The following is a 21,587-nucleotide window of genomic DNA, read 5'->3' as shown; positions in this document are numbered from 1 at the left end:
ATTTGTATTTAAATATTTACATGTTGGACATTTTAAAGCTCTACAAAACAGAAAAAAATGTTTTTTTCATGTGTCTTGTCATCCTTTTGATTGAATCTTTGATTATTGTGTAGTTCTTTTGTTTCTGTTATACTGGTTGGAAAATGGATCCTGATCTCAACAGTGCTACCTGACTAAATAAAGAATAAATAAAGACAATATCACCAAAAAAGGAATAAACACTAATAATACAATTTAAAGTACCTCTTATTTTTTAATACTTATTTAACTCCACAGTATGTCAGACTATGTGCATATATATCTTTTTGGATTACAGTAATGCCTATAGTCACAGCGATGAATAAATCTACAATCTACAATCCATATTACAGGTAAATATCAGGTGATTGAAATGTCTATCTCTAAATACTTAATAGAAAATGATGTAAAGAGTTAAGTATGTTTCCTACAAGGTTTAAATCTAAAGTGACCATAAAGACAATCTCTCAAAAACTTGTTTTCCTTTTAATCAGGATGGAGCATGGAGCTGACACTCACCATGACACGGCGTCCAGCAGGCAAGTGATGAGCATTATCCAGGGAACCCACCTTGGCTTGGGCTTTGTCTTTAAAGTCCAGCTTCACACTCTCGATACGAACGTTACCGCCCCCTGAGGAGAGGAAATAGGAAGCGGAGCAATCAAATTGAGATGTGGTATTTAGTCTCTTGGTCACATAGTTCTGGCTCTGTTGGAACAGATTGAACATGGAGGTTGAATGTGTAATGCTGTGTGGAAAAAGCATATATGTCCATGGGAAATTATGGAATAAATGATGTGAAATAGAATAACACAATAAGAAAGGGGAAGAGATGGAGCTGCCGGGTCGATAACAGTCACCACAACTCCACCTAGAGGGGAGGGGAGGTACTGCTAAAGACTGAATGAAGACAGCAAAGACTCTGAGAGACCTCCATAAGTTTACCTAAAAAACTATTATTCAACTAAGTTCAAGAATAATAAAAAGATATATGCAAACCAGTGACCCCAGGTTGTTATCAAATCATGCAGATATGAATTCCTGATGAAAACATGATCCTTCTTATTTGGGATCAGTGTAAGAGTACAAGACTATTTTTATTTGGAAGTACAAAACTCATTTATATCACCTCTGATAATCTTTATGAAAGGTGTGTTGAATTACTAATTGTGTTTTTTACTCAATGGCTATGAAAGATACATCAGTAATAAAATCAATTCTCGTGATTTGCAGTTCTTCTTTCATGATCAACAATTTTACATTTTAGATAAAAATCAGATGTATAAAGCCGTTCATGTTTGATGCAGTCTATTTAATCCTCAAGTTATCAACAACCAGTTTCACACACTTAGAGTAGAATCATACAAAACACACAAAGGCTGCCAGTATCCACAACACCTCCCACATTCAGCTGCCTTTGGACAGATTACATCAGGTTGTCAATCCAAATGTAGTTTACTGTTTGCTCCCATACATTAGTACTGCACCTCATTTAACTAAGTGTCATTTAAGCAGTTATATGAATTGTATACTAGCATTGCATATTTGTAATTCAAATGGGATCGAATGGTACTTTAAAGTCAATTTGCAAACAGCGACAGTGGATGAAATGTTATGCACCCTGTGTCTTCCAAACTGTATACAGGTAAAGAAGACTTAGAAACCATTAGTATTTGAAACTTCTTGGTTCTATTCACACCTAGTCTGACAATGTGATCTGTGTGTGGATTCATTATCTGCATTATTACATTTAAAACGGGCATTCCAGTTAGCCAATTTGGATTTCTTTTAAATTTACTTTCAAGCTACTGCTTATTTGTTTTTCATGCAGGAAGAGACAGAGTGAAGTAATGTTTCAGCTTGCTGAACTGATTTCTGTTATAACCAGATGGAAAGCTACACCTAGCAGCATTTACACCTAGCTGATAAACCTGCAAAGTGATGCCTGTGCTTCTTTTTTTTGACCTTGTGATAAAAATGGCACTGAGGCGGTATGGTGGGGCAAATTTGTAGGTAGTAACAAAAGAGTAACAGGAGGGAGCAAACAGGTCAGAACAGGGCTTTGTGAATGTGCATGTCTGAGTGTGTGTATATGAAGTTCATGCTGTTTTGGGTTGCAACATAAAGAGATGACATTGGAACATCATTCGACTATTAGACTCAAGGTTAGAGACCATCTGGTCACCAACGTGTTTCTCTAACCCACGTACAGCGCTACCATCCCTACTGCTATCCCTTAAACTGTTACCTGGCCGATGATTGATGTTGTCCAGAGAGCCACACTTGGAGGTCACATGGCTCAAGTCAATCTTCTTGTTCTGAATCTGCACCTGGAAGAGGCAAAGTCAGATCATTTTAAGGTCAGAGCTCACAGTTCAATTGTAGGTCCCTTCTAGCAAGCTCGGAGGATGCACACATAAAAGATTCAACTAGGGTATACTGAAGCTAATGTTCTAAAAAACTGATTTTGCATGAATTTAAAATAAAAAGCTGTCATTTTCCACATTCAAAAACAACCTTATCGTATTGCATGTAATTATTAAAAAATACCAGGGAATATGTAAAACAGCAGAACACAGGGACTGTCGGATTACAGTCCTTTATAATGTGCAGAGAACTGCTGCAATCTGTTTTAGAAATAAATACAAGATTGTGCTGTAACTTGTTCCTATTGTAAAAAATGCATGGCACATTCGGACACTCGGCCAAATATACACCATATAAATAGTATTCATTGAATGACAGTAAAATAGTAATGTGAGTATAAAGTTGCCACAGGCGAAGAAGAGATACAGATTGTTTCAGTTATGTGACCAACCCTGGGAATGTAAAGAGAAAACCAGTGAGTGATGTTAAAGGAGTGAACAGATGAGACAACAGAGTGGAGAGTTTAACAACCAGCACAATGATCGAAAAAAGATACACCATGTGCTTATATAAAACACTACAACACACCTTTGGGCCAAGTCATCGATTTAGATGCTTGTCATTTGTAGGAATATAATGGTGGTCATATACAGTATGTCTGCTTCCCTACACAGCCTGAGGGTGGCGGGGGAGGGGGCTGTAGGTTATGGTTGTGAGCCACATTACAACCACAACACCATGAGCACAACATATCTTAGCCCGTTCATCTACCAGGAATCCCTAGCCATGCATGACACTAGCAGGGATGTGCAGCATGAGTTTAAGGACAGGCAGTGGTTTGTGTCTGTGGCTGCAGACTGACTTGTCTTTCAGGACGTCATATATTTCCAAAATTCCACCAGCGATGTGGACTCTTTCTCTAATATCTTGATGATGTTTTTGACTGTATTTTGCATATTTAGAATTACTTTTGAAGTACAGGTTGAAAGAAATAACAACCAATACAGTCCTATATAAAACATTACAATTTGCCTTTCTGCACACTGTACTTATACTTCTGCACTGTCAGTTTTAATAAAATGTTACTTTAATGAAGCAACAATTGTAGGTAGAAGCTAAATTCTGAATAATTCAGAACAGAAGTTAAGTATTAGAAAGTTGCTAAACTAGACTTAAGACATTTAAAAAAGTATCTAAACTTTATTTTTTATTTGTATTCTTTTAGTTAATTGACTATATTAAGAATAATTTACATGAAATGTTTTGAAGGCTTTCCAACAGCAAGTGCTGATACATGACCTTGACTTGTGTTCAAATCCTACCTGCACCTCCTTTTCTGCCTGTCACCCCCCAAATTTGCTTGTAAAACAGTCAGCATAAACCTTACAGGTAACACACTGCAATATTCCTGAATGCTTTCCATGTTAGAGGAGTAGACATGAAACATTTTGTCATAATAACTTCTTAGCAGACACAAACCCTTATATGAGAATGTCTATGACAGCAGTGGAGTAAAGAGCATTGCTGCGAGTGACAAAACAAGAAAGTAGGAAACGGTTAAGCACGGTGAAAGGTGTAAAGAAAAAACTAAACACACATTACTCCACAACAAAAAAAGCACTCACATAAACACAGGGACAATGGAATTGCAGTACAAGACTCACGTTTCCACCTCCTGCCGCGTAGCCCCGCCTGTCCAACGACCCACACCTAGACTGAACATGGCTATAGTCCAGCCTAACACTGGGGATGAGAACCTGCAGGGGTGGAGGTCAGGAGTGAGGTGGGAGAATGCTTGGGCTTCCTGTCAAGGTAGTTCATATTAAACTGCTATTTTGCTAATGTGACCCGTGGATGTGTTGCACTGTAAGTCGAAACTACACGAACAAGAGAAAATCTCAAGCAACTCACCAATTAGACAACACATGAGAAACTAAGACCAGAGACAGAAACAAGGCCGTACATACAGACCCCACAACCACGAGAGAAACTTTATAAGTAGCAGGGATGAAGACAGAATCTGCTTCAAGGGGACTACAAACAATGATGGACACGCTCATACTGTACATGGCTGTGACATGTTTGAAAGAAATATCAATATCAGATCGTTTTCAACCATCATTTTCTGACAGAAAACTTTTTTTAATAACTTTTACATTCCATTTTATAAGGCATATCCCGTTTATGATCATCACTTTTTATTGTCCAGGAGAAAACGTTTCTGATGTCATCTTTGCTACTTGCAGCTTGTTTCTGTATTTGGTTTTGTTTTCAGTATTTTGCTCACATTTTCTCAATGCTTTCCACTTGTTTTCAAGTAAGTGAAGATGTATTAATTGCTTGTGTTTTGTCAATCTAAATATGTTCTCTTAGGTTGCAGCGCCTCGAGGTCTGAAGATCCTCCAATAATAGATCTTGTATCTTCCCAAATAATATTTTCTCCTTGGCAGCTAAGTTGGGTTTTTTTTTGCCGTAATGTGGGCAGTAATATGTGACCAAGTGGTTCCCCTTTGCTCGAGACAAAATTAATTAAATGGATACGATGACTCAATACTAACAGAGGAAACACATTAATCTCAGTACTTCTCACTTCATGAGCTTCAATCCTTGAGTCAGCCTGCCTAATGTACCCAAACCTGCCCTAGGGCTCTGCTCTGTGTCTTCTCCAGAGGATCCTAGGCCTTCTTTTTAAAATATTTGATTCTCTGAAACAAACTGAATCATTCTTTCTTTTGAATAAAAAACAAACTATTAGTGTGTTTTTCAGCTAAAGGATAAATTGTTTAGATGCAGAGTATCAAGAAATCACTGTGCTTCATTTGTTTTTACGTCAGGATGGAACGTGAACCCTTCAGGAAATCTCTGCATCACTCTGTCTCACAAGTAAGAGGCCCCCTACTCAACAACAGTAGCCTTCTTTTTTTTCTCCTTCTGCATTCAGACTCAGTAGTGAAAATAAAAGCAGTGAACACTAGAGGCCGTTAGTTTAGATTGCAAGGATGATAAAATATGAGTATACTGCAATGGTTAATGGCTTGCTCTAGCTGCAAGGAGAGAAAGCAGCAGTGAGATGCAGACGGAGCAGAAATACTACAGTACATAGCATAAATAATAATAAATGCATTTTGCACCCAGAAACACAGTCAAAGCAATGGGAACTACACGGGGTAAAGAAGACATACCACATACATACATATTCAATGTATTTAAAAGAGAAAGGACAAACAAGTTGTTGAAGTTGTATTATCTGTTCCTATTACATACATAGAGCCCCTCTTTCTTTTGAAATACATAGAATACATGTTCATAGAGGTGAACTGTGAACACAATTACAGCGAGAAAGTTCACACATAAGACACACATATTTAATGTGACTTATCCCTTGCTGGATGGGTCAGAAAAGACAAATACTACACAAAGGGGAAATCAAACCAAATGTATTTGTCCGTACGTTTAATCCTTAATTTGTGCCACATTCAGGATCCAATATTTGAATGCTCATCCCCTCTGGGAGATAAGCCAAGACTCCAACTACAAAGAGTTGGACTTTAAATGTGGAACCTTTTTCCAGGTGGACATAACTCTTCCACTCACTCCAGGTTTCAAGCCTAATGTTTGCCGTATTCAGCCCAAACAGGCCGTGGAGCAGAGAGCGCAGGGGGAAAACAGTCATACAGTAGTTTGCTGACTTACACAGCACACCTGTGATGAACCTTTGCCCTGCAGCCAGCGCTCAGAGCCAGATGGGAGACAGGAGCTCCTCTTTTCAATAGGGCCACCTTTAATGATCCCGCATGGCTTGGTTTTAACACCCATGCATGTTATCAACTCTTTCATAGAAATACATTATTCAATTTAGACGTCATCCCCCAAGTCTCTGCAGGTCAATTCATAGTGTGGTACCATCTATTTACACACTAATCTTAAGGTTCTGTTTGAATCCTAAAAGCCTAGCCAGGGATATAGCATGCAAATTAACCACGGCTAGAAACCTGTATGCATGGCATCTACTTTGTTTTTACAAAAGAAGCAATGTTCATTCCATGTGTCTCTGTTAAATAAACAAATTAATAAAAATCTTGGATTATTCAATATTACTTTTTTACTGTAATGAGTTTGTATGCTGAGGATACAAATTGCCCCATAATGAGCGTGTCAAATGGTGGAGGCCAGTCTTAAAAAATGAATAAATATTCAGCATAATAAAACTCAATTCAATAATAGACCATATTCATGAGCTTCTGATTTGGCACACCTCAATTTAAATTATTCTACTTCAATTTCTTAAGCCTAATGGGAGAAACTTGCTAGAAAAAAAATCTTCCAGCGAGTTGCTCAAGGATATTTTAACTGGACAGACATTTGCCAGCATATGGCTTTGGTGATTTTGCTCTCTCTCACCACGAGACCACCTTGGTTGGTACAAGATAGCTGGGTTATTTTTAGTTTAAGGTCACTGCTCTCACAGGAAGAAGGCGGCTAAAACGAGAAGCTGTCAGACCAGTTGCTGAGTATTAATTGAGCACTCATGTGCATGTGGGTAAATACTGTATCAGGCTTAGGAGAAAGAAATACAACGCTTTACAAGCAACCTTTTGTTTGGAGTTTGAAAGCGAGAACTGATACCATCCCAGCCGGATAGGTAAGAGTCACACTGCAGAGGAAAAAAATCATGGAAACATACTAATGAACTATCAAGATCAGCACAGCACAAAAACAAAAACAAACCAAGGGGAACAAACTACATGTGGATGGTCTTTACCCTTCTCCTCTAAAGGATATAGAGGGAGGGCAGAAAAATGGGTACATACATTTTCTCCACGGGGTCTATGCTTCAGATTATCCTGGGAGCTGCATTTTGAAAGAACGTGACTGAAGTCCAGCTTCTTGTTTAAAATATGAATCTATGGAGAAATACAAACATATTATGGGCCTCTAGTACCATAAATGTCATCTTATACTTTAAAGTTAAAATGAAATGATCACTTGATCATTATAAGAAGCTATTCTCAGGTAAGTGATTACATTTCTATTTAAGATAAACATTCAGTTTAAAAATACAGAATGGTAAATTGACACACGTTAACACACTTTACTAAAGCATCAGCCTATCATACGCCTTGGGCTGTTGGTTTCTTGTCTCACACTCAAATTGTATTCTGATGAGCTTTTATCTGTTTAAATGGAAATATGTGTCAGGACATACAAAACAGGTTCAGTTAAATGTAGAACAGAACCTCGGACTTAATGTTTCAAACAAATGACTCCTTTCTACAATGGCTGGTCAACAGCTGTTCCTGCTGCTCTGTGCGATTTGCTTTATTCAATAGTCAAAATGAAAATCTCAATAAGTCATATGGAGAAAATGGAACAGACTTTTAAATTGGTAGTTGAATGATTTCATCCACGACTTTTTATTCGACTTGTACCTACTCATTTAAATGCACATTTAATCAGTCAAGAGAAGTCTTAACATTTAACTAATTCAGGACGGTTAAACACTGTAAAGGTCTTTCATGATCTCACTGGGACACTCTTATCTAGGCTCTATGAGACACCGGGTGCCAACAAGAGTGCTGAGGAGTACCAGCATGTCCTTGGTCCAGGTCACACTGTGTGCCGCTGAAAGACACAGAGTAACCGAGATGAGCCGCAGCACTGACTTCCAGATCCAAGAGACCCTGCGTTTGGCCTCTGATGGCATATTTTGGTCCTCGTGCTTCTATGAGGACAATCATCGGACAGGTTAGAGGCTGGGCAGAGGCTTGCTAGAGGCTGGGAGGAGGGCTTACTGCAGCTGCATGGAAATAGGAACTACATGGACCATGGAGCAGCTAGACACTACTAAAGGTCAGGAGCAGATTATTTTGTGGGAAACTGTGAAAACTGTTACTAGTCCACTGATTCTACCATCCCTAAGCTAAGTTAGAAACTTATCAAGGGCAACCATATTACTGAAAACTGATGGGAAGTGAGCTTATAATGTGCTGCATTTCTTGGTTCTGACCTGTTGGAAATAAAAAGTGCGAAGAACCAGATTTCATGCTCCATATTTTCAAACTGTGTGGGCATTAACTTGAAAAATGGCATTTCACTAACCTACTTTATTCTTAAGCATGTTTGAGCCCTTAATAAGTGTATACTGTGGTTTAATGAAGGAATTAAAATAAAATAAAAATCAGTTCATATACAAAAACTATATGAAAATTCCACAGTAGTTGTCTGGTACTTGTAGTAAATAATTATGCCCATTCTTTCTTCTTTGCTCAGTCAGTGAGACACACATAGCGGCTTTAAGGTGTTCTGTGTTTATCTGAACAGTTCTTTCTGAATCTCATGAACACATCATTGTGGAATGCCTTTAAAGCACTTGAATCATCTGATCAAAAGTAGATCAAGCCATCGCCTTAAGAAGCAGACTCAATGTTTTACTTTCTGTCCGGCAGCTTGTTTCCAAATAGCACAAGGACAATCACTCTGCCCAGACATTGACCCCTGTGTTTATACAAGAGCTGCCATCATTCATTTGGCTCTGATAGCAGACACCTACTGCCACCCGGGGGGGGGGGGCAGTCCAACAACCACACACGTCCTGTGTTTGGCTGAGGGTAAAGTCACCAGGATTTGTAGACAAAACTAAACAGAATGTGAAGTTAGAATTTTACAATTGTATAACCCTTTATAAGTGATCTGTTAAGTTCTTGAAATGCAGCAGGACTATCAAACACTGAATCACTGTACCTTCATCTTTCAATTTGATGTAGAAAACTAAGGCTCTAAAGCAAATAACAAGTGTGTAAAAATAAACAAATTCTCACTAAACAGAAAGAAAACAATCTAATTCAAAGTAATGAATTGATTAAAAATGGCAGCGTGTATACACTCTGTTAAATCCATCTGTAACACAGTGTTTCACAAATGTAAAAAAAAAAAAAAAAGACAGATTCACCTACCACAAACAAACAACCTCAATTGTCCCCAAGGCTAAAAGGTTGGCCATCATTTTTCACAGTCACAAGACTAGAGCATCAATTCCTTCCAATGTGGCACTAGCAATGAACTTGTTCTGCCAAAGCAACCTCTCCCACATGCAGGGATTTAAAGTTTTATAAATAAATAAATAAACTCAAATTTGGAAGCTCTTGAGAAATTAAAAAGTTCAAAGGTCATCTAAGAAGAGCCAGTCTTATCTTTTACCCTGCAGAAACCTCCACTCTGAGATGGATTTAAAGTAAGGCTCAGCAGTTTCGTCTTTGATACAGCGTTTGAACAGAGCCTGCATGTGTGGACACACAACAACACAACTGCAAACATGCTCACTAAATCCACTCGGAGAGGTTCTCCTGCAGATGACGGGCAGGCGTTTGGAGCATGATCCCTCCCTGTTCTTTGGCTGGATGCACAAAGCAGCACAGGCGAGCCATAAAGATGGCAGCCAAGTATTGGACTAATCAGGTCATCAGTGGAGGCTTGTAAAAGCTGATGGCTTCAGACACACTGCCAAGCTGACGTTGTGTTTCGGACTCATGCTGAAATATAATATCTGTCAAATTGGCGAGTTTGTAGTCCCAAACTCCCTGCTTATTCAGATTCTGTGCAGCTTCAAAAACACAATTTCTTAATACAGATTACAAGTGCTGTCTTCAGGATGAAGAGTTGAGTGAACATTTAAGGGGTAAGTCCTGCTCACAGTTAAGACAAACTTATTGAAATGTCCGAGTCAGGTCATGTTTCTATTTATTGAAATTTGAGACTTCACAATTTTAAAGTTTAGGGTGGAGAGACAAAATCACAACACATTTGACATCATAAAGGCCAATTTCATCTTCATCAGAAATACTGATGTATGTATAGTAACATGGTCAGTGAGCTTAGGCCCATTGCTATATTTGCTTGTTTAATATCTCAATGATGTAAAAGCTGCTTATTGTCCCTACTTGTACACAGGGACACCCCAGTTGAGTCCTCTTTCCTGCCATTTGACAAATCTAAATTGGATATTTTCTCACCTTTGAGTTTGGCTTTGGTTCACAAATTCTTCTTCTACACTCTTGACACTCTTCGCTCACACCTCGGCTCTCTGCCTAAGTATGGGATCTCTGTCTGTCAGTCTGTGCTTCACATATTTGAAGAATCATTCAACCAATCGACAACACCTTCCTGAGAACCCTGAGAGCAACACGCATGAAGGAAAGAAATACGCCAAGTCGCCAACCCCTAACAGGGATGCACTTGGCAACGCTGAGAGCATCAATACACAAAGTCTAGAAATCCGACATTTTTAGAATTCTATCATCATTAACAGGAACATGCCTTTCCTATGACTTTCCATTATTTAAAATAAGCTATCAAAAATTGTAGGTCCCAAGAGAACTAATATAAGTTACCCAGGAAATGTATGTATTATTTTATTTCTGTTTCCTCCTCGTTTCAAACGTCTTTAGTTTTAATCAATGCTCATTTTGGTATACGGTGAATGGACTTGAGCTTGTTAAGCGCTTTTCTAGACTTCTGATTACTCAAAATGCTTTTACACCTACTCATTCAAACCACATTCACACACCGATGGCAGAGGTTGCTTATAGTGTGGTCATCAGTATTAACTAATTCCATTCATACACATTCACTTGCCGCCAACAAAGCAGAAGGAGCAACTTGGAGTTAAGTGTCTTGCCCAAGGACACATTGACATGTAACTGCAGGAGCTGGGGATCGAACCCCAGACCTTCCAGTTGAGAGACTCTTCCACTGAGCCACAGATGCTCAACTATATATTAACTCTTAATGTACATAGTTGTAACCTTCATATTTTTATCTTTCTTAATTCTTGATTTTACACTTGCAGCAGTACGGCAAGAGGACTTACAGTGGAAAAGGATAGCTAAGGGACTAAAGAAAAAGACAACTAATTAGGCAGGGGTAGGATAGAGCTTTAGAGCATGGGAAATAAACATACTATATCAAGGCAGAGGAAAGCCAGTAGATGTTAATCATCATTACAGCATTGTTAATTCCAGGAAATGAACTTCTAAGCTCATTGTTTATTGATGATATTTTTGTGCAGATATCAACATTTATATTGAACATAGACATGAATGATATAGTTTATATTTTGTTGTATGATGCTGGTATGGAAATAATTAAATTTCCTGCTAAAGATGTCAAACTCTGCTTTAAGAAGTAAAAAACATAGATTTATAGAAGACAATAAATAAGTTTAGGTATGAATACAAAACTACAGAAAGGAAAGTATTTACAGTACAGAGAAGATTGTGAGGGAAGTGAGTGGGAAGAGCATCACCTGTCCGCCTTTAGGCTGGTACTTGATATTCTCTGTGGAGCCAATCTTTGACTTGATGTTCTTAAAGTCAGGCAGTGGCTGGTTGATGATTCGAAGCTGCTTGGGCGTCGTTGCAGGCGACTTGGGTGGCGTGCGGACCACGGCCACCTTTCTCTCTTGGGACATCAAGCTGAGGGAGCGTGGGGTTCCAGGAGTCCTAGAGGATGATGAGTAGCTGGGAGGGGTTCCCGGCGTGATGGCTGCCGAGCCAGGGGTGCGGGGGGTGGAGTGGCCACTGCGAGCGGAACGGGATCGCACTGATTCTGTAAATGTTGGAGAGGTAAGAAGGTGATGGTTGCAGCTAAAGTTGAAGATAAACAGAATCATTAGGTCCTATTATTTGAAAAAAGAAATACTATCAATGACAATGTGATGCCCTGCAAACATATCAGATTTATTAACATTCATTTTATAATTTTTTTGGTGTGACAGTGGTAACATCAACCATTATATCTGTGATTCTTTATAGGTATAAGCACTCTGTCTCTGCTTTTATTTGACCTACCACAAAAAGTTTATTCTAAGTCTGGTTATTCAACAGGAAATAAGAGATGTTTTTTTAGAAAACAATTGCAGATAAAACATATATCATGTAGACTATTAAAATATATTATCAATTTGCATTAGCTTACTGTTCTTATTACTTTAAAAAAAAGTGTATAATTTTGATACATTCCGATACAGTGACTGTGCCTTAAATCATTTGAGAACACTGAAGAATCCTCTCTACCTGTCATACTAGCGGCTCGTCCTGTCCTGTGCTCTGCCCTCATCTCTGCCCGAAACGCTGCAGGAGACATAAGGGAAAATGTTTCAAAAACATAAAAAACCACATTAGACATTTCAGCTAAATTGGTATCAAATATCAAAACTAACAAAAGAACAATTATGTTCTACATTTGACAAATATCCACATTATACACTGGAGCTAAGAATCAGGAAATACAATATCTTATTGTGAGTAAAAGATGTAATACTCATATTTACAGTTTAGATTTGAACACTTTCTTTTTCCCTTTAAATGCTTCTTAAAAAACAAACATGTGCATGTATAGGTATGTGTATGTATGTGAATAAAGTTTGAATTGAATTAAAAAGTTCCATCACTTGGCATACAACATAGAAGAATAAAGACAGATAACATAAACGTATTAATTATAGTTATAGAAGCTAGTTGATCAGATAACAGGAACTTGGGTAGACTTGAGTTGACCTTAGTTCATTTCAAGACATCATTTATCATAATAGGTACAATGGTTGAATAAACTTGTTCTGGAGTCTTCTGGAGGCTGATGGAGCCGGACGCTGGTTTTATAAGATCCTCTGTAATGAATATTTAAATAACGGCAAAAGCTTCAGCCTACATGTTGGTCTTCGAGGTGCTGTTGAACCAGAACTTGTGATGGAGGTTGAACTCTCCTCATGTTCATGGTAACCACGACGACTCAGAATGGAAGCATGCCGCGTTAGAGAAGACCTCTTGTCAGGGCTCCATGACCCACCGTCCTGTTGGAAAAGACAAAAGAAAAACCAGAGGTACATCCTTAGACCAGTGAGGCTCTGTTTAATTTCAATTATAATTTCCTCCACATGGTTGTATGCCTCTGCCAATCAGTAAAGTAGCAGTGAACCTCATCATATGTTTCACCAAAGACTGACACTTTCACTGTTTGCATGTGATTGTCATTAGACACTTCTTCTAGGAGCAAGACAAACACAACAGACATTACGACCCAGCGACTTTAATCTCTATTTGGCTGCAGATTTTCCCTTCAGGACTGTTTATTTTCTTCCATTTGTAGTACGAATAGTATCATCTACAAATATCTCAATGGGCTTTGGCTGAATGCAAGAAAACGGTCTGTGTAGAGCAAAAAGGAAAAGAGGCTCTGAAGAGCTCTCACTACCAGAAGCTCGGTCATGACCAGACAACAGCCGATTTGATGCACAGTTGCGTTCCTTAATAACAAAGACCATTTTTGCTGAATTTGAAGACACTTCCTCATGTGATCCAAAGATATCACATTCCATGGAATGGTTAGTTTAAGGACATTTTGATGTTTTAGTAAAGTTGACATTTGGAGTAAAAAATAATGTTTAAGTCCGTCAGAAATCAAATTACAAGAATAAGATCCATGAACTGATACAGAAATCACATTTAATTAAAGTTAAAACATGTCATTAAAGGTGTGTAATATTCAAATCAAGTTATTCTGGATTTTTCCCCCCAGAGCTCCTGCAGTGAAAGTGCTATTCTACCATTCACTTACCTCGGCTATGAATCTCTGTAATATGGGGGAGCGTAAAGAATCTGCTGTCGTGGTTCGAGGTCTATCTAACGGGAAAGCCAGTCTGAAAATGGAGGTCGGGATCTTCGTGATTGGCAAACAATTGGAATGGCACTGAGATGGTAAAACGATGAGTCCCCATTGATGGAAAGCATGGCATCACAGTAAAGGACACAGGATGACAAAAGTCTAGTGTAAATGACAGTGTGTTTCAACATACATTTTCAGAGCACAATGTGGACAAGATGAATGCTTTTTGGGGATAGGAAATGACACCTTAGCTTTACATCTAGCTTTTTAGCATTTATGCCAAAACAGCCTTTCATGAAAAGTCATGAAAAGCATCTCAGTAACAAATTCAAAAATATAAAATCAAGATGCAAATCAAATATGTGCACACAAAAAACTGTTTGCAATGATCATGTAGGGTTTCATGTCAGACTGCATGCCTAAGTGTCAGATGCATTTAAAGACTGAAAATAAAATGTTAAAACCAAAAATGAAATACAGTGTGGACTCAAAGTAATAAAACAAGCTTACATTATTCTGTAATGTATTCTGTATTGGCATGACATTTAAGAAATGTAGAAACTGTGTTATTTTAGACACAATCATTGTGATTACCATGGTGGAGGTGTAAAATGGAGTCACGACCGCAGTCGCTGGAGAAATGTCACCAGGTGATGCAACACCCACTCAGAAGAAAAAAAATCTCTAAATGGATCCTTCTTGTCTACTTCAATTAAGCAAGGCAACAATAACAAACATTTTTCAGAGGCCAAAGCAACCAGTATCTACATTTTATTCTTAAATACAAAGGACAGCTAAGAGTGATGGTATTATGAAAACAGAAAGCACTGTTCTCTGCAGTGATTAGGGCTTATAAAGACAGAGGGTAGACTGTGCTTGCTTTAAACAGCATTCAATGTGTTTATCTAGATGGATAATAAAGTTTCTTTGAAACTCACTGAAGTTAATAAGTAAAAGCTTCTTCTTCATGTACTGCTTAATTATGTGGGTGTTATCGTTTTAAGTGTCAGCACTAAAGATGTGCGAGGCATCTTGTGCACTGTTTCAGAATCAGGAGGTTCATATTTGCCTCTCAGTTCCAAGACTCTAAATAATGAAAGACACCAAAGAAATGAGTGACAGCCGATCTGATGTAGGATACTTCAGTTTTTCAGTGACAATGCAATCAGTCTCTCACACTAAAGATAGAAATCTCCTGAAAAGCAATTCGTCCTCCTGATTGATGTTCCTTACTTGGAGTTTTAGGGTGGTTGCCAGTTAAGCTTTAATGTCTGTCTGTATTTCAGTGGGAGATTGTTTGTGTTGGAGATCATGCCATTGTCATGCAGGCAACTATACTCACCGATGCTCTTTCGCGAGACTGCCTGGCAACACTAAGGGGCTGGCGACTGTCTGGTAGCACCTCTGAAAGAAAGACAGAACTTCAAATTCAGAAAATAGTTGACAGAGACAGAGACATATTTAACCTTCATACACTGAATGGGAGCAAGGGAGAGCGTTTTCAATGACCTACCTACAGAAATGCCATAAAAGCACTCTGTACTCCCAAACCTACCGTTGTGACAAATTAACAAATCAAATGTTCTGTATAGAGCGGGTTGCTGCCCCTTGAGAGCTCTGCTCTGTAAAGATTTGGCAAAATATCACACAGAATGGGGGATTTTGTATTATGTAAGTCAACCCTGGAAATAATCTAATTGGGGCAATGCCGCATCGTACAGAGCTTTCATCATCAGTGACACAGAATTCAGGCCGTCAGGGGAAAATGGAGTGCAAACTGCCTCTGGGACAGAGCAGCATTACAGACTGTTATATAGTATCAGGTCCGGAGAACAAAACCCTGGATTACTTGTTGCCTGGCAACCTTAGGGTGGAAAAAGCTTAGATGGATAATGTTATTCATAAATTAGCCAGAGAAGGGAGAAAAGTTTTAAGTTTTTCACACCAGTTAACTGATGACCAGATAACCATAAATAATACAAATACATGAATCAATTATCAAATATCGTTATATCACTGGACAAAGCATCAGAGAACCAATAACATGAAAAGAGTTTTCTTGAAATGGTAACAGCAAGGACAAATGTATTTAAAAAGTAACTTAACAACAGCAGAAAAACTTTTTTGCTGACCAAGCTGTAGTGACAAACATTTTCTACTTAGAAAGTGTTCAATGAATTCTGCAATCAAATTAGCTCTAAACCAAAATTCATGTTTTCAGCTTGGTGCTAAGTTAGTCTTAAAACAAAGAGAATGTGCACAAAATAAAACATAAATAAAGCAGAATGAATGAATAAATTGTTGGAAGACAATTTTTATTGTGATAAAATACAATCAGACACACACATGACCAAAGTAAACTACTGCAACCAATAAAAAAAAGGACGTCAAAACCAAACTGAAGTTTACAGATGAGGTAAGACAGGTGGAAATTGTCCTTCTGAGGTCTTTCCTGTAGAAAGCACCACTTGTGGCAAAATGTCACCTGTGGTTCTCCTTCTAGGGCAGGAGTGGTGCTGGGTGGGTCGGGTATGACGGACTGATGGTTTCATCGCACTCCTCTTGGATGGGGATTGAGTCTGAGTCTCTATTTTCTTGGTAAGCTCAGTCTTCTTTATCACAGCTACATTATTGGAGAAATCAGGGTTAATGTCAAAAGCACAAGAATTACAATGATAAATGATGGACAGTGATGAAATTCTGCAGGATACAAATTCCCATCAATCTCCTTTGTAGCTGTTGCATTTGTAGAATACTGAAAAGACATTTTTTAACGACAGTTGTGTCAATCAATACATAAAAAGTTTCTGTGTTTTCAGTGAATATTCAACGGCAAAGAGCAACGCTAAGGTATATTATGTTGTGAAGCCCATTTTTAAATCTCTTCACTCAATATGAAGTACTACAGACTACAAGACCTATAACATGATGATAAACTTTAACTGAGTGACTCAATAATCCACCTCTTCTTAAAAAACAAAGTGAAAAAGAAAGAGAATAAGGACAACCTTTTTTCTTCCTGACTTCCTCTCTTGGGATGTAGACAGGTTCTTTACGAACAGGTTTGCGTTCTGGTGTGGAGATTCTGCCTTTTGGCCGCCCTCCCTTGGCCCTTTGTTTGACTGTCTTTTCCATTTTTTCTGTCTTCTTCTGGTGGCTCTGCTTGCCCTGGACCACAGCCGGCTTTTTGACTGGGCTGGACATCTGGGGCAATGGCTCAATATGCTCCGTTGCCATGCTCCTGTCATCATCTGCAGTGTTGTTAGAGAGTACATAAAAAAATATGGAACATTGTCATTATATACAGTATATATTTTTTCAAGCAGAACAGGGATAACATAAAAAGGTAACCATCTAAAGTGACCCACCATCACCAAGAGTTCTCACCTTGTGTGTCAACCCAGGAGCTGTCCAAGATGGAGTCGTCCATTGTGGTTTCATCTCTATCGTAGCTTTCTGTTGGTCCTTCTGTTTCTATGGGATGACCCTCCTTCTCAGGGGAGGCAGGGGTCTCAGGAACATCACCAACCTCTTCTAGACTGGCAGCTTCCATGTCCGCTTCTTGGGCAAACTCGACAGACTCCTCCTCCTCCTCCTCTTCTACTTCTTTCTGGCCAGCAACACAAGTGGCCGGTGCCTCAGGTGGAGCAGAGAAACGAACGCTGTGTCCCGGTTCTTCTGCTTCATCGATGGTCTGAACCACAGTGATAAAATCATCTTCAACTGTCACCACAGACTCGATGGCAGCGTGAGTCTCTGGCATCTCCTTTTCGACAGCAGCCCCTGCTCCAGCTTTCTCTAACATTTCTGTCTCAACTTTCCCTTGCTCCTTTTCAGCCTCCGCAAGTTTTTCAGCCTCTTTCTCCATGGACTGAGTGGTTTCCTTTTCCTCTGGTTGTCTTGATTCTCCCTCAGGCATTCCCGCAACCCCTTTCTGCATCTCAGCCACTTTCTCTCTTTCTTCCTTCTCTATTTTTTCTTTCTCCTCCTTCTCTATCTTTTCTTTCTCCTCTTTCTCTTTTAGTTCCTTCTCTATCTTTTCTTTCTCCTCCTTCTCTTTCAGTTCCTTCTCTATCTTTTCTTTCTCCTCCTTCTCTTTTAGTTCCTTCTCTATCTTTTCTTTCTCCTCCTTCTCTTTCAGTTCCTTCTCTATCTTTTCTTTCTCCTCCTTCTCTTTCAGTTCCTTCTCTATCTTTAGTTTTTCTTCCTTCTCTATCTTTTCTTTCTCTTCCTTCTCTCTCAACTCTTTTTCAATTTGTTCTTTTTCCTCTCTTTCCTTCTTTTCTTTCTCCACCTTTTCCCTCTCTTCTCTTTCTTTCTTCTCCTTTTCTTCTTTCTCTTTCATCTCTCTCTCCACTCTCTCTTTTTCTTCTCTCTCCTTCTTTTCTTTCATCTCCTGCTCTTTCTGTTCTCTCTCCCGTTCTCTTTCTTCATTCAGTATTCTCTCTGCTTCTTCTTTCTCTTGCCTTTCCCTTTCTTCTTTTTCCTTCAATTCATTTTCTTTCTTTTCTGCCTCTTCCCTAATTTTCCTCTCTGCCTCTTCTTTCTCTTCTTTTATTTTCTTTTCTGCTGCTTCTTTTTCTTCGATATTAGTTTTTTCTGAAACCTCTTTCTCTTTTTCCTCTTTGTTTATTCCAAACACTGGTGAAGGTGTTCTTTTCGGGGAACCATACACTTCTCTTTGTTTAAGCTTGGAAGGTGAGAGCACTGGAGAGAGCAACTTGTCATCATCAATATTGCTCTCAACAGATGAAGCAGGTGAAGTTTTGACAGGCCTTGCAATTCTGTCCTTAGCCACACCAGTCAGCTGATACACATCTTCGGCATCCACTTCCTCATAAGCCTCCTGGTGGACTAACTTCACCTTCTCCCGAAGCTCCCGGAGTTCTCTCTCCTCCTCCATACTGAGTGGCCTGTCCTCCATCTCCAATTTGCGGATTTGCCTCTCGTAATCAGCAATCTCAGTTTCTGATGCTGAGCCTTCACCACTGGCTTGCCTTTCAATGTCACTCATTGATCTCCCACCTTCTTCTAGTGTCACTGTAACTGTTGGAGTTATGAAAGCCTCACTGAGCTGAATAGCTAGGGTCTCACTTTCAGGTTTATTTAGCTGATAATCATCAACCTTTGCGGCCTGTTCATCAGCAGAATCTTTTCTCGCTACTTGCATCTGACCTTTCTCTTCACTGATGTTTGCGTCGCCTGATGGCTGAACATTGTCCTCCACAGATGAGTCTCTGACTGCCATTTTCCTTGCCTGCTCAGCCACTTTCTCCTGCAGGATAGAATGGGTGAAGACTTGTGCAGAAGTGTCTGTAGGGCTGAACACATCTGCAGGTGACGGCATTGGCCCCGAATATTCACTGAAGACACAGTAGCCCATCTCTTCCAGCTGGCTATCACTCTTTCTGGCCCCAGGACTATGTTCCCCAGAAACAAAGCCAGCCAGTGGGTCATCGGTAAAAGCAAGAGCCTCAGCTTGAATTGACTTTCTTCGTGACATATCTGGTTCAGTATTTTCTGATGCTAGTCTGGAACGGGTACCAGCAAGGTCAAGCATTTCAGGCAAGTCTTGCGCCATCACTGTGCCATTTTTATAGGCACCTTGAAGGGGCTGCGGCGATTCTGGCGACTCTGGTTCAGGGCTGGGTTTTGAAACTGTTTCTGTGGTCCTTGGAGGAGATGATGAATCTGAAGTGACGGAAGCAGCAGTCTCCAAGATCAATGGGGGGAAGGATGGAGGCTTTTCCGTTGATGGTGTAGTGACTGGAAGGTAGTCTGCTGACTCATCGAGACTTCCACTAGTGTAGGACATGATATCAGTGGCTAGTGGGGAGAAATTTCTAAGTTTGCCTTGGCCACCTTGATCCATTGTTCCAATGGTGATATTCAATGAGTAACTCCTCTGCTCCAAGGCCAGTTTACCCGGAGAAAGCCTGCAATCACTGCTCCTATCAGGAAGAGTAAACACTTTACTGTCTTCTGTACTTTTAGTTTCAGGTTTATTCTGGGCTTCAGCTAGTGTGTGGTAGCTGATTTCATGAGGCTTGGAATCACCTTTCTCCTCACCAGCTCTGCTCAGTTCATAGTAGCCCTCGCCCTTACACTGTGGAGCCTCATCAACCTCCATTGCTGATGTTTCAAAATAAGCTGACATGCCAGATCGGTCTCTTTCATCTCTCGTCTGGTCTGCTCCTTGAACTTTGTCTCCCACTGAAGAGAAAGCAGAGGGAGAACCAAGGCTACTGAACTCTACCACCTCCACTGATGGCTGTTTCTCTGACACTGTGATCGGCTCACCATATGTAGGCTGAAGTGTTAGTGATCTTGCAGATTCTTTGGCTTGGTTTTGGACATTCGGAGGTACAAAGGATGGCATATCCATGGTGGGGCTCTCTGGTACAACTCGTTCACCGGCAAAGAACCCTTGGACCTGGGGCTCAAATAACTCATCTGGACGTTTCTCTGATCCGATGCTGTCTGGGCTCATGGAACCACTCTTCTCGCTGCCCTCTTTGTCCATCTTCAAAGCTGAAACGACATCTGTAAGTTGGCTGTTCTTATCACTGTTGAAAAGTAATGCTTTGGCATGCTGCGAGTGGAATAAATATTGAGCCAGGAATCGAAAAGCCGTTAAGAGAACAGAAACAGGCAAAACTCTCCTCAGAAACTTACAGCACAATGATATGGCCATCACTGAAGAAGTACGACGGAGTTATGGGGTCCACCAATTCACAGATGGATGAAAATATGGCATGTGACGGATCGGCATGAGGCTGTGATGCTGATTTATGGGTAAAAAAAGGGCAATAGTAGATGGGATGGATATCCATGCAACTCTTCAAAACATATGTTACTAGCAACATAGCATTTCTGTCAATCTTTGTTTGTACATTGATATTTTCTGAGAATGTGATCAAATTTATATTGTTAAATATTCACAAATACTTAAAGGGATACTTCAGCCATTTGCATTAAGCTTTGTATCGTTAGAAACCTGGTAGTATTTTTGAATGGTCGTGCATCCCGCCCTCATTTTCCCCTTAGAAGGGAAAGCTCCGTATTTCTATTCTGAAAAGGAGCCTCCGATGACGCAAAAATCGGCATTTTGCGTCATAGGAGGCTGCTTTGTTTAGAGGGGGTGAAAGTACATCTACTTACTAGTTCCTCACGTATTCAACCCGCCCATAGGGGGTGGGACCCACTGAAGCTACAGACCTATTACAGATCAGTGGGTTCAAACTGATATGGATGAAGGGGATTTTGAAGGTCTTCGAATCGGATGTTCAGGGATATCTCTGCAATATAGCGACGAGCAGTTGAGGCTGATGGAGGAACAGGGGTTAGCTGCTGTAGCCGAGCCACAAGACCTGCCTGTCAGCGGCAGTGACGACGAGGAGCCGGGGGCCGGCTCGAGCTTGGGCGGAGCTGTGCATTCTGGGAGTTGTTGTCTTTCATCCACATGAGCCAAAAAGACACTTTCTGCCTTTTCTCGGTCAAGAAGGCACCAACTTCAAAATTTATTTGAATTTCTACTACAATAC

General features: G+C 39.8%; 1 protein-coding gene across 11 annotated transcripts in view; it reads right to left on the bottom strand.

Moving 5' to 3' along the window:
• The window catches only part of map2 (microtubule-associated protein 2), a 93,145-nt gene that overhangs the window by 2,222 nt on the left and 69,336 nt on the right, over positions 1-21,587 (bottom strand). For 5 of the 11 annotated variants that reach the window (XM_061054206.1, XM_061054205.1, XM_061054212.1 and 2 more), the window contains 11 exons: positions 17,431-20,574; positions 17,052-17,294; positions 16,529-16,666; positions 15,386-15,447; positions 13,090-13,231; positions 12,456-12,512; positions 11,687-11,988; positions 7,197-7,289; positions 4,050-4,142; positions 2,267-2,348; positions 538-650 (listed from right to left, as the gene is read on the bottom strand). In XM_061054206.1, the coding sequence (XP_060910189.1) occupies positions 538-650; positions 2,267-2,348; positions 4,050-4,142; positions 7,197-7,289; positions 11,687-11,988; positions 12,456-12,512; positions 13,090-13,231; positions 15,386-15,447; positions 16,529-16,666; positions 17,052-17,294; positions 17,431-20,574 (4,469 nt within the window). The remainder of the gene's footprint in view (positions 1-537; positions 651-2,266; positions 2,349-4,049; positions 4,143-7,196; positions 7,290-11,686; positions 11,989-12,455; positions 12,513-13,089; positions 13,232-15,385; positions 15,448-16,528; positions 16,667-17,051; positions 17,295-17,430; positions 20,575-21,587) is intronic. The other 6 variants (XM_061054208.1, XM_061054216.1, XM_061054207.1 and 3 more) reach the window with 5 other exon arrangements.

The sequence above is a fragment of the Labrus mixtus genome, chromosome 13 (assembly GCF_963584025.1).
Source record: "Labrus mixtus chromosome 13, fLabMix1.1, whole genome shotgun sequence".
Lineage (NCBI taxonomy): Eukaryota > Metazoa > Chordata > Actinopteri > Labriformes > Labridae > Labrus > Labrus mixtus.
Note: the sequence above shows the minus strand (reverse complement) of the source record. Positions and strands in the feature narration are given on the sequence as shown.